Consider the following 13,142-nt stretch of genomic DNA (forward strand, 5'->3'; position numbering starts at 1 on the left):
CATGAAGCAATGCTACATACCATATTATTTATAAGCTAATTTGCAATGCCAGTCCTGAGAAAGGATTTTAAAATACATAAAAGTCAGCTATAAAATACATACAGAGCATAATGATGAAATAAAATACCATTAAATAACAAGCGCTTCATCATTCATGACAGATCCCCCTTTAAAACCGTTTCAGTATGAGTTTGAAATGATCCCAGTCATGATCCAGTTTAAGTTTTATGGGTAAGGGCACATTTTTGTTTTATTTTAAACACCCACTGTCAAACTTACCCATCACTTTAAAAATGGAGATGTTGGGTGATTTTAGATATATATTTTAACAGAAAATAATGTATCATTGAGAGCTGCCTCTACTCATCATAGTCTGTAACAGGCTCAGAAACCCTGTGAGCCTCTAAAGGGAATGGGTGGGTATAGAGTAAATGAGTAAATGAGTTACAGAGACAGCAGCAATGGATATTGTAGGTCCTGGCTTGTGTAGTTTCCTCACAACGGCCTACGATTCCCATCAATCCTTTCGGCAGGAAAAACGTAACAAGCCGCTGCCAACAACTTCAAATAGCCCTTTCGGAGCCTGTCAGCCGTGTGTCTTTTGGCTGTGCTGCTTCTTCCTCTGGCTCGAGAACTGGAAACATGCTGTCCTTCGCTCTGAGACAACTCACACGGGTAGGTATATCATTAAGTGCAACTTGTGTGTCAGTGTTTCCTTCACGGTGTTTTCAGGTGGGTAAGTTAGCTGGCATTTCTGTGTGCGATTAAACTGTTGGCTAGCTCAACGTCAGTGTTGGCCAGCACTACAGTCGGTGGGGGGGTTAAGTTGCCCAATTCTGCTTTTGAGCAAGCTGTTCGGTTGTCACCAAACGGAGCAGTTCGTCGGTAGTTGCTTTTCTGTCCTGCTCGCGTTGCATGTTTGAAACATTGACGGTCGCTTGCTAGCTGATAAGCTAGCAAGCTAGTTGTCTGCATGTCACAGGGCTGCAGCTGTGTTCACGTAATGATGCAACAGCGACCGCTCAGTTTCATCATGCTGGGGAAACCACAGGAATGATCACCTTTCTCTGCATCACTAAAACTTTATTAAATTTACATACCTATCTTAGATTATTTGAATAATTATGAAATAGCATTGCCTCACTGAAGTCATTTTACAGTTGCTCAATAGTTATTGAACTTCAAGTTAAAAGCCCCAGTCTTGATAACTGAGCAGATAATGCGAGAGAAGGTTCACAGACAATGATATATTAACTAGAAATGAGTGGTTCTGCCCCCCGTAACGTCCAAAGTGCAGAATAAGGCCGAACACCATGCAAATATTAACTTCCAACTTTGAGATAATTATGTAACAGATATGGTTGTATTTTTGTCAGAGTTGGAAAGTAATATCTCAATGTTTCAGCAGTGTCAGCACCGTCTTGACTGTTGAAATGTTTATAACTGTGGTGCAGCTGCAAGGATTGTGTAATCTTAGTTGTTTATTATGATAATATAGATATTAGCCTAATATATACAGTGAGGCTAAGCTCCACAGTCCACTTACCGTATACGCTCAGCTGTCAGTTTACTAGCTACATTCTCATATTTTGTCAGCTCTTGTTAATATCGAAGTGGTGGGTGTAATATTTGAAACACTTTTCAGTGTACCATGTGACAGTTCCATGACCATGCAGTTGAATCAACACCTTGAAGAAGAATTGCAGGAATAAATGAACTATTAAAAGTTTTTTTTGTACTGTTGTATTAGACTGCGCCAGATTTAGCTAGATGTGCGAAATGAACTGTCAACTAAATGGAAAGCCTGACTTCCCAACATTTTGTTCATTTAATTTACTTTTTACACTGTAATGAAGACCACTACAGCCTCAGGTCATTTCTTACGGTTTGGTCATCACCTCTGACCCGCTGTCAGTAATATTAAATTGTAATTTAATCACAGGACATTATTACTGTACATGTTACAGTGGGATTTATTGTTGTAGTAAATAATTATATTTTTGAATTTTCTCTCTGTGACAGTGATTGTAAGATGCATTCATTTGACTGAATAGTAAAGTGATTTCAAAAGTTTGATCATTTATTTTTAAAAAAAGTTAAAGAAAATTAAAGAAAAAGTTGGTTGAGGGCTATTAATATCCTGATTTTGAACTTTAGAAAGTGACCCATTTTGGAAATGGTGTGAATTTCGTGTAGTTTCTCTGAAACAACTAGGCTAGATCAAGTGGGTGCCAAAATCTTGTGGCATGTATTCAGACCTAGTTTTTATAAGTCACTGTCAGTGTGTTTGAACTTTCCCATTGCACTGAGTGGTTCACATGCTTGCACGCTTTTCCTATTGGCTCTAATTGGTTAAGTTTGAATCTTTATTGAATTTCGAAAGAACTCACATGACTGTCTCCTTTTTGGTCAAGGCATGTGGTGTCCTCTTAGGTTCTGTGTATGTGAAAAAAAGACTTCAGTCCCTATGCAGTTATTTTTTTCTGTTTCCGTTGACCTCAATTTCTTTAGAGGACAGTTTTAGGATTGGTCCATGAAGATGGCTTGCTATCAGGAAAACACATCTTTTGTGACTTGGGTCTTAAAACAGTAGTTCATCTGATGCTGTTGATATTTACATCTGTGGGAAACTGTGATTGCTTTGGACATTATTGGGATGTTGACTTTTATATGGCCCACTCGCTGCAGGTATTAGATTCCTAAGATTCCAGTCAAGTCAATTTAAGAATTAAGAATCATCTCTAATCCCATTATGAAAACCTTTCTCCCCAGTGAAAGAGGGCAAAGAACCAAAGCTGCTTCTCAGCTGTTACTGCTAACTACATTGTTTTTCTGCTATTAGTGAAAATATTTGTTTCCCAATTCTTAATCTGCTTTTCTGTAAGCTTTTTTTTAACAGGCTCTTTTTATGGGAAGAACTTGTGGAACCTTTGGTACAGATGAAGTTTGAATTGCATGGATTTTTATTGGCCTTGCACACATTTTTGAATCAGTACATAAGGATCACTGCTCACCGAATAAAGGCCTTTTGGGCGTGCTTGATCTTAGATTCAGAGTATAACGACAGGAAAAGCTTCCACACACTTTGAACTTTTGAAGAGCCCCTAAATTCAAAAAGACATATTTAAATTGTAATGCAGTAGTGCAGCAAACTGAATGTGGATGCTGCAGAATGTAGCATTTCTAATATCTTATTTGTGGCAGATTTTATACATGACAGTTTTGTGAAGCATCTGGGGTATAAAGGGAAAGGGAATGGGCTAAGATTCACTTCAAGAACATGAAAACATTGGAGAACATATGTCCTGTTATTCCCAGGGACGGCTGTACATCCATCAGAAGCCTTTCTTTTCTTTTTTTTCTTTTTTTTTTAAACTAGTGTTTACAAGAACCAGAGGCCAGAGGTCATATAGAAAATTGAAATGGTGCTCAAACATTCTTTCCTTTTAGGGCTTGCTGTTCTGATCACTTACAAATGTTAAATTGTCAGTACAAAATGTGTCCTTTCATTTTCAGTGTAAGCATGCAGAAAAGTAACAATGCTGAGATATGACATTCCCCTTACATTAACTTTAAGCTGTTTATTAGCCTTTTGCTACTGCCTAATTATAATGTACTGGTATGACCTAAGTCGACGCCTGTCAAAACTAGACAAGTAGGAAAGTCAACATGCCAGTGATGCAACCAGGAAACTGAGATAACTTCACACTGAGAGAAACTCTTGAAATATCTATCGAGACCCTTTTCTTCTGGTTTTACCAAATATCAGTTCTGGACAAAATGTTTGGTTTTAAATGTGAAAGGAGAGAAAAGAGTGATTAGTCCTCAGACTTAGTGCATTTTGTTTCCTGAAGTCTACCCTCTTAAACACAACTACAGTCTATATTTGCAGACTGCTTGAGTAACTTACAAAATGTAAATGAAAATGTAAAAACAAATGCTCATTAGTGAAAGATTACAGCTAAAAATACTCATATTTCTCTGTGCCGTGTACTAAAAAATTAGAGATTTGTTTTGCAGGACTTGCTTTTTGTTGCTGAGCAGAACTGCTGCCCTTTGGAATTTGGTGCATTACTCCTACTCATCATGCTTTTGCTTTAAGTTCAGACGAGAAGATTTGCAGTGTTTCTGCTTTTTTCAAAAGTGACATTCAACAGAGGTTAACTCCACATAACAGAGGCAAATAACCTTGTTTGGAAACCGATTTGTTATGTTTTTATTTCTGTTTATGTTGCAAACACCAACCGAAATAGTGGTATTGCCACATTTAATATCACTTTCATTACATTTTTATCTACTTTTTAAGTTGGCTTCAGATGACACCGTGATCACAGCCTGTCTGGCTTCATCACCTCCCACACAAAAACCACAGAAGATTTGATTTAATGCTATAGACCTCAACTTTTGACATAGATTAACCTAACAATGTCTCCACAGAACCATTCTTTAGCTTGTCAGCATTCCTTGGAGCAATCCTGACTCAGTGAAATTTGGTTGCGAGTGGCCAGTGAGTCCAGTTCTGGAACACACACACACACTCCTCACTCTCATGCACATCCTGAATGACAGGTACACAGAGAGGGCCAGTAAAAACTTCACAGATTTTTGCACAGGAAAATGAGAAGGGAGAAGGGAAGATGGACCCTGGACCAAAGAGTGCATTTCCTTCTCATGATAGAAGTTGACACACTAGCTTTCTCGTAATATGCTGCCCCCATTTTTTTGAAGTATAAATTTGAAAAACAGACAATTATTACACATTGCTCCTTTTTAAAAGCGTAATTTTTCATTCTCACAAATCGACAACCACTTGTCTTGCCTAAATTGTGTTTAGGTGGTGTTTAGGAGGCTAGGTTTTTAGGCGACCTTGCGTTAAGTTGAGTGTTTCTATTTTTCATTTAACAGCCTGTGCACTTGACAGGGACAGTGAGAGGGCTGTGGGCACAGGTACAAGAAAGGCCAGGAGCCAGGCTTGACCCTGACAGTGTGTCTCAAGTGTTATAAGTACAATGCACAGCGTGCATCTAGACTCACTGAGGCATCAGGAAGTCCATTGAAGAGCTCTTTCACCACCTCCATCTTCAGTACACAAAATCTTGTGGAGAGATTATAGCATAAATGTATCGTTCCACTGCTTCAACCATCTGAAGATTGGTTTCATTGACAGCATCGCTTAAGTCTTTGATTGTCACCCTGACAACCCTTTGACCCGAATAGAGTGGAGTCGCCCTGGACTCTGCCTCCATCCCTTCACGCCTCTTCACCCTATCCAGATTTCTCAGTCTAGTGTCATCCAGACTGAATCACAGGGCAATTTGTAACGGACAGCCCTGCTATTAGTCAGTGACAGGGAAAGAGGCAGCTGCGTGTCAGACTGACGGATGCTGTTGCCCTGTTGACACTTCTTCTTTCCCACCTTACATATCTTTTTTTCTTCACTGTTTCTCCTCTCTAGTCCCTTTTGTTTTCTTTCTGTTACCAGGCTGATTGTTGTTTGGTATAGCCCCTGATGGACAGCAGTCATCTGTAAAATTGACTCGCTTCGGGAGCTGCTTCAGGAAATGGGCAAAAATAATACAGAACTAGGATTAATAAAATGATTTTCTGTCTTCCCGTTTCTTCTTCTCTGCCATTGTTCTTTGGGCACAGATGTTTGACAGGAAAGGCAAACTGCCAACAATTACCTTATCATTGTCATGCAGATACAGCGCATCTGTGACTCTGCCATTATTTTGTGCTCGGCACGCAGGTTGATGTGGCCTATACCGCCCCTTTTCTCACAGCAGAGTTTTCATCAAGTTCACCTTCAAAAGACAGCGTAATCTGTCGGCTAAAAATAGTCCCACTGTGACATATTTGGTGCTTGTATCTTGGCTCTCACTTTTCTTGGATCGCTTTATCTTGTGTTTATTAATTAATCTCCTGTAATGATCAGGGCTGTGAAATGAGGCAGGAAAGCAGAGAGGTAGACCACAGGGACTGACCTGTGTGTTGTTTTTTTAAGCCTAGAGTTGTCCCGTTTTGACACCATTGATATGGATGACAAGAGGAACTAATAAAAATGCTGCATGAGTGCTACTTGGCTGGGTGTGCTTAGCGGCATAGGGTGACATGATGGGGACAGGAGGATGGGAAAAGGAAAGCAGGGATGAAGGTGAAGGTGTAGAGGAGGAGGGAGAGTTACCCTTGTCTGTTTTGCAGTCATCAGTTGAGCTATAACTATGGCGGTGTTGCCTTGTGTTGGGTTTTCTGCAGCTGCTTTCCCTGGCCCTGGTGTGTCCCAGCAGAAACGCAGACAGCGAAGGACAGTTCCCGTCAAGATTTAATGACCCGTGTGATTTCTCGGCAAGAAATGTGTCCTCAGAGGCAGCCCGGCCTGTCTCCCCAGGCCCTCATCTCTTCAGAACCCTGAGGGGGGCCCTCTCCCCTTCTCCACCATTACCACTGCCACTGGTGACAGAAGGCCAAGGCAGAGATTGTTAGAAATCGGCCATTAATGTGCCACTTACCTCCCCTGGCGTGTCACCAGTGTCCCCTCTACCACCCTGGGGATCAGAAGAAGAGGCATAGTAGAGAGGATGGGACAAACAGTGATGGAGTAGATAAGGTGTCTTCAAGCTGTTTATGAGAGTAAAGGGTTCTTCTAAACAATTTTTCTTTTTGCAAAGGATGTTAAACAATAATATGGAAGTTTTAATAGACGTAAAAAGTTGGAAGTCACAGACGACAATCCACAGATGTCTACCATGATCCACAAATTTTTTTTCATTTGTGTTGTGCAAAATCATATTAAAAATAGAGTAATTTGCAAATATGCACAATTTACTCTATGAACATCTACATATTTGACCTTACATAGCGCAAATATAATATGTGTGTGGATAAAATATTTGTGGATCGTGGTACACGATTTTCTTCCGTGGGTCACAACCATTAAAGTCTAGTAAAAACTTTGATCATGGTCGGCCATGTTTGCTTGCAGAGAAGATTTGCCATTTAGTGTGACGTTTATTATTCTGCCCAACAATAACATTCATTTTTTTTTTTTTTTTTTTGTCTTAAAATCTCAGTTGGTTTTTTTGTTAGATTTACAGTGCCATGAAGTCTCTACAAAAGATTAAGTGCCTAAACATCTCTCTTTTTTTATTTACACCACATGGAACAAGCCTAAATTGTTTTTTTTTTTCTTCTTTGTTTTGTTTTTTGTCTTATGGGTGTCCTCAGCCAGTACTGAGCATTGTGTTAATTGCTTTTTAATGGTGCTATTAAAGGGAGGTTGTCCCTCACACCCCAGCACACCTGTACAGATGATAACTATAGGTTGGCTGTGGTGGGATTGATCTCTCTCAGAGTCATCATCATATTGTTGATTAAATGACGGGAGAGAGCCTATTTCTTTTTTTTCCGTGTGCAATCAAGCATTTTTTTTTTAAACCTCAGAGTGTTCTCCCGCACAGTGTTCTTCCTGTTGATTGGGGTTTAGAAAGGGGACTTGTGCACTGAAGGGCACACGTACAGCTGTAAGATTTTATTATCCATGCTAAGAATCTACTGTATGTAATACTGAGCCAGGCACAGTGCATTACAGTATTGAAGAAGAATACAGTATTAAACCCAGTATATGGTAGGATTCATGTTTAACTTGGACAAAAAAAGAAACAGAGCCAGCGAAAATGATAGGAACTGTGCACACACTCACACGATCAGGCATTGCAGCAGCAGCAGCAGCAGCAGTAGAAGAACTTGCCAGCCCCAGTCCAGATTAGATAAGCAGGAAGTGCTGAATCTGTTCTCTATATGCCTCCTTTGGTACACTGAGGCTGTAAAAGTCAGTCCCTCAGTTTGTAGAAGTGCTGATAGAGGCATAATTGAACAACCATGCTGATTATTGATATCATGCAAACACGCCAGCCTCTAATTATACCCGGCTACATATGAGAGTGTGTGAAGAACAGAAGAAGGCAAGAGACTTGAAGTGTCACTTCTTTTATATAGGACAAACCAGGGTGTCACTTCAGGTATGGAAAATGATCAGATACATTCTGTAGAGAAATAATTTTCCATGCAGCCTGTCTTTTGTCATGTCCCTGATCCCTCAATAAGTGGAGAGCCCCAACTACTTTCATCACATTCACATTACACATAGTTTTAATTTTTTCCTCCCTGAAGAGATCCACAAAAATAATTTCTTTTGCTTAATGCCCCTGGTGACACCAAAAATCTTTGAGATGCAACATTTAGCAGAGTCTGTCTAGATTTTAGGTATTTTGTTTTAAACCTGTGGCAGTTTGCTTTGTAGTAGTAAGATTATGGGAAAATAGCACAATGTGCAGGTTTGACTGATCTCCTCAAAATTTGGTCACATCAGCCCTCATGAGACCATGACACCAAAGTGTACAATAACCCTGGGATATGTAAAAAGTTAATATACTATAAATTTATCCTTTTTCCATTGTCTGTATCCCCCCTCTTTCGTGAACATCCCTAACACGCCAACTTCTTTTCTGACCACAGCCACTGTGCCAGAGAGCCCCAGTTCGTCTCAGTGTACGTGGGCAGCAGTCCCATGCTGCCACCCGCACGGTAGATGAAGATCGTCCATGGACGGGACAGGAGAGTCTGGCTCAGGATGACCCCGAGATGTGGGATCTGCTGCAGAAGGAGAAGGACAGGCAGTGCCGCGGCTTAGAACTTATTGCATCTGAGGTGAAACACTTTCAAATATATATAACTGTTTTCTTTTTTAATTACTGTATTTTTGACTGTTTTTGTAGTCGGAAATACAGAAATATGTGCTTAATGGAACAGTTCAGTGAATGTATAAATGAACTGGCTTCTCAAGATGTTTACAGTGGATGGATACATAAATTCAGCACGTACAGCACATCATCTGCAATCAGTTCAAAATCATGTGCTGCATATGTAAATTAATTCATTGCTCATATTTATCCCTAAATCATCTTGCTGTTGTATGTTTTAATAGTTTATGGCAGTAAATTTCCTGGCTTTTGGTTTCCAGTGGCCTGCAAGGCCAGTAAAACTGTGACCTTCTGGCTCAAAACACAAAGGATAAAACAGATGTCATGAACTCTGACAAGTGTTGTGTTTTTGAGTTCAAATTGACCTCACTATTCATTCATTATTCACCCACTGACCAACTGTGCACAGTGTGCTGTAAGTCATTCAGACTTGGCTTGAATGACTTACAGCACATTTGTGTAACTCTTTGTTTTCTCTCCAAGGCTGGATGGTATGAAATGGAAAATTTTTACTATTCAGAAAAGCAGACAAGGTTTTTATCTTCCGTTGTTCTTTCCCTCTCCCCCTGTTTCTTCTTCGCCACAGTAGTTGTTCAGTGGAGTATATCAGCCGCCTCTCAGTACAAAGCCTGACCACTCTAGTGTGAGATAAAGCTGATATCTTCATTTTGCCTCCTTCCCACCTCACTCTGCAAGGCATATCACAGTACAGCTCAGGCAGGCAGACATACATTTTCTCACACACACACACACACACACACACACACACACACACACACACACACACACACACACACACACACACACACACACACACACACACACACACACACACAGACTTGTGCATTTATCTTTGTGAGGACACTCATTGACATAATGTATTCCCTAGACCCTTACCCTACCCTTAACCATCACAACTGAATGCCTTACCCCAGCCCTTACCCTACCCCTAATCTAGACCTAATTCTAACCCTAAAGCTGACAGGACCAGCCAAAATGTCCTCACTCCTTAAGGTCTATAACTCAAACTGGTCCTCACAAAGATAGAAGTGCAAGTATACACACATTTCAAGACACTGAGAAGCAAATGCATTTCCTTTTCTAATATATGCACAGTCGTCAGCATGACAGACGGACGCAGCAGAAAGCTGTTACTGGAGCTGTTATCTCCCTTGATCTTCTCTTGGCTCCCAGGTGAAGCATTAGCATAACCACACACACATGAAAGGCGCATACACCACCGCTCCAATGAGGGAGTGAGTGGAGACCTGTAGGTGTTGGTGTGCGCTTTGTGTCACACCCCATTACTGGCCAGTGTGATAATATACAGTAAAGTGTTGTGTCAGGAGGTCATGCCAAAAGTGGTATCCATCGTCAGTTACACAGTTTGGGCTGTGCACATTTGTATTTGTAACAGGTTGTTGTGTTAAGCCTATTTGTGTAGCCTAATATCACTTACACTGTGTCAGGTTTTACTAGCTCACAGTCCCCATTTCTTTTTGCCCCCAATCTGAATCTGTGATGATCTAATATGGTAACATTTTGGTTTTTATAAATCATACTTTCATGTATTTTTCTCATATGATACATGTGCACATAAGCATGCAGCTGAACACTTTGCCTAGAGTAGGCTTACTATAAAATTTATAAAGCAACTTAATAATGAAAAGCTCTGTATTAAGATAGTCTTCAATGCTTTCATTATAATATTTTGGACAATATCCTATAATTGTATAAAATCCATGAAGAGAGGAGTGTCAACAGGAAGGTCTGGACACGATCTAGACAGTCTCCCTTAATCTCCAGCCATAAATTTACCCATAAATACCCTCAAATACATTTTTCAGCCAACAGAAACATTTTACCCCCCCTCCAAAAAAAAAGAAAAAGGAAAAACCTCAGGTGAAGAAATTCAAAGTGAGGTATTGTTTTAATCAGAGATGTGCCATTGAAGCTGTAGGTGGGGAAAATGGCAATTACAAGACAAAAAACAGAAAGTTGTGACAATTAGTTGAAATTACAGTTGCAACAATTACCAATTCATTTAATGATTATTGTCTAGATTCATTTTTTGGTCCCGGAAATGTCAGAAAACAGTGAAAAATGCACACATAATTATCCACAGCCCAAAGTGTCCTCTTCAAATGGCTTATTTTTTCTGACCACCAGTCCAAAACCCAAAAATATGCAGGTTTACTATAACATGGCAAAAAACTAAAAATCATTACACTCGAGAAGCTAGAACAAGAAAATGTTTAATATTCAATATTTGAAAAAAATAGTTATCAATCTACCTATCGATTAAACAACTGATTGTTGTGGCTTTAGTTGAAATACAGAAATAGGATCATGATTCAGTTGTCAGATTATAATTGGTCCAGCTCTACTGTAGCACAGGGAATCCAGTAAAATAAATCCAAGGAATGAGGCCACTGAAATCAGGCTAATAAAATGTGTCAGTGAATGAGTCCTATATCAGTTATTGGTATTGTATATTAAACAGAAATATTATTTAATATGGCTTTTTCATCTTCCAGCACATCGACAGGATATAAAGGAAAACTTTTGGGGATAATTGTACTCTCTCGCAGCAAACCACATTCACTAAAATATGTTTTTCTTCGAAAACACATTGCAAAATGATTTTTTTAAAAAAGGCCACGCCAATGTATCTCAGTATGTGCCGAAAAGTTTATTACATTATCTTGTATCCCCCAGCAGCAAGGCGATAAGCATTGTGAAGTGCAGAGTGTTAGTCTATGGAAGTCCAGAGGTTCAATACTGTAATGATTGCCTTTAGCTGGAGGGGGATTTCTCACTATCACTTAACAGACTTTAATTTGCCGTCCTTGTCCCTTCTGTCCACTCGCAGCATTGATCTGAGTGTGTGTTTGCGTGTGTGTTTGTGTGTGTGTGTACATGTGTATGTGTGTGTGTGTGTGTGTGTTCCCACCACAGAATTTCTGCAGTCGAGCAGCTCTGGAAGCTCAGGGCTCCTGTCTGAACAACAAATACTCTGAAGGCTACCCAGGGAGAAGGTGAGTGTTTATTCAGCCACACCCCAGCTGTTGATATTCACTGTTGATATTCCCTGCTTTAGGATATTTGTCACAGTTATGCACAAATAAACACACCACACATAGACACACACTGATTTATTCTGTGATCTCTAGCTTGCCCTGTTACCGTATAGTACATGCCAACCACACAGCAAATAATCCACGGCCTCTGCCTTGCCAAAGAAGATTCCTGAGGGAATACATTGGAAGAATTTGGTGCCAGGCTGATAGTTGCATGTTTTCTATTTTCAGTTTTCCTGTTTTCTGTTATTTCTCTTGGATAATTCACATTTATCAGCAGCAAACAGAGAGCTTATATGTTTTGAAATGCTCCTGATTTGATGCGTTTGATGCCTGGCATAAAAGCCTACTATAAATCTCCCTCCCTATGAATATGTTTAATTTTTGTTTTTTCCCCACATCCTACTCATCTGCTGTTTTACACTTTAATGTAATGAACCAAAAAGGACTCATTCTCATTGAATGAGTGGTTTGTACAGGGGCCATCTGTTGCTCCTTCATCTGTAATTTCACTGAAAAGCTTTGATGAGCATTTTCACCTGACATGCCCCAGTTCTGATGTCAGGTCAACATTTGCCAAGCTTGCTCTAGATTTTTGTGACCAACACTGCCATTTGTGGCAAATGTATGAAAGGTAACTGTTCTAAATTCCCTAATAGAGTATGCATATTGATAGAATGTTAGGATTTGTTTATGATTTGATTCCAGTTGTGATATTTAGTCAGGCATTTTTAGTTCACATGTTATTAGATCAGGCTGTTAGGAGACAGTTACGTCTGGGCGAGGGGGGCTTTTGAAGAAAAAATAAGGAGTAAGCTCAGTGGGTGTTTTCCTGGGCTTTTGGCACGGCTATGAGTGTACCTGGCTGTTCATTATTAAACCACTTAGAAAACATCAGCGGAGTCCCCAGTATTCTTTGACCGGAATATGCACACAGGTGAAGAATAACCCCAGCGTTATATCGTTTCATTGAGTGTTTCTAATATTGGTCCTTCAAGCCGGATACTTCACTCGTGACGGCAAATGGACACGCCGACAAGAATAGAGGTAGAAAGCTGCGGACTCGGAGTGAGACAACGACAGCTTCCAACTCACCTAGAGAGCTACCAAGTTAGCCTGCCACAGTCCCTCATTCCTCATGGTGTCCACATCAGTAGCCCAAGTTCTCCAGTGCTGGCCAAGCAGCCATCAGTTAACCACAAGGTGAACATCCCACCATATCAGTTACCCTGGTCAGGCTCTCCTAACCACAGCAGCACCCCTCCGCCACAACCATCCAACCTTCAGCTTAGATCAGCTAGCA

General features: G+C 40.2%; 1 protein-coding gene across 1 annotated transcript in view; it reads left to right on the top strand.

Annotated features, from left to right (window-relative positions):
- Positions 1 to 548: 548 nt before the first annotated feature.
- The window catches only part of shmt2 (serine hydroxymethyltransferase 2 (mitochondrial)), a 28,078-nt gene continuing 15,484 nt past the window's right edge, over positions 549 to 13,142 (top strand). Inside the window, exons 1-3 of the mRNA XM_041034203.1 lie at positions 549 to 675; positions 8,515 to 8,706; positions 11,718 to 11,797. Coding sequence (XP_040890137.1) covers positions 643 to 675; positions 8,515 to 8,706; positions 11,718 to 11,797 — 305 coding nt within the window. The 5' untranslated portion in view covers positions 549 to 642. The remainder of the gene's footprint in view (positions 676 to 8,514; positions 8,707 to 11,717; positions 11,798 to 13,142) is intronic.

This window comes from Toxotes jaculatrix, chromosome 3 (genome assembly GCF_017976425.1).
Source record: "Toxotes jaculatrix isolate fToxJac2 chromosome 3, fToxJac2.pri, whole genome shotgun sequence".
Taxonomy (NCBI): Eukaryota; Metazoa; Chordata; class Actinopteri; family Toxotidae; genus Toxotes; species Toxotes jaculatrix.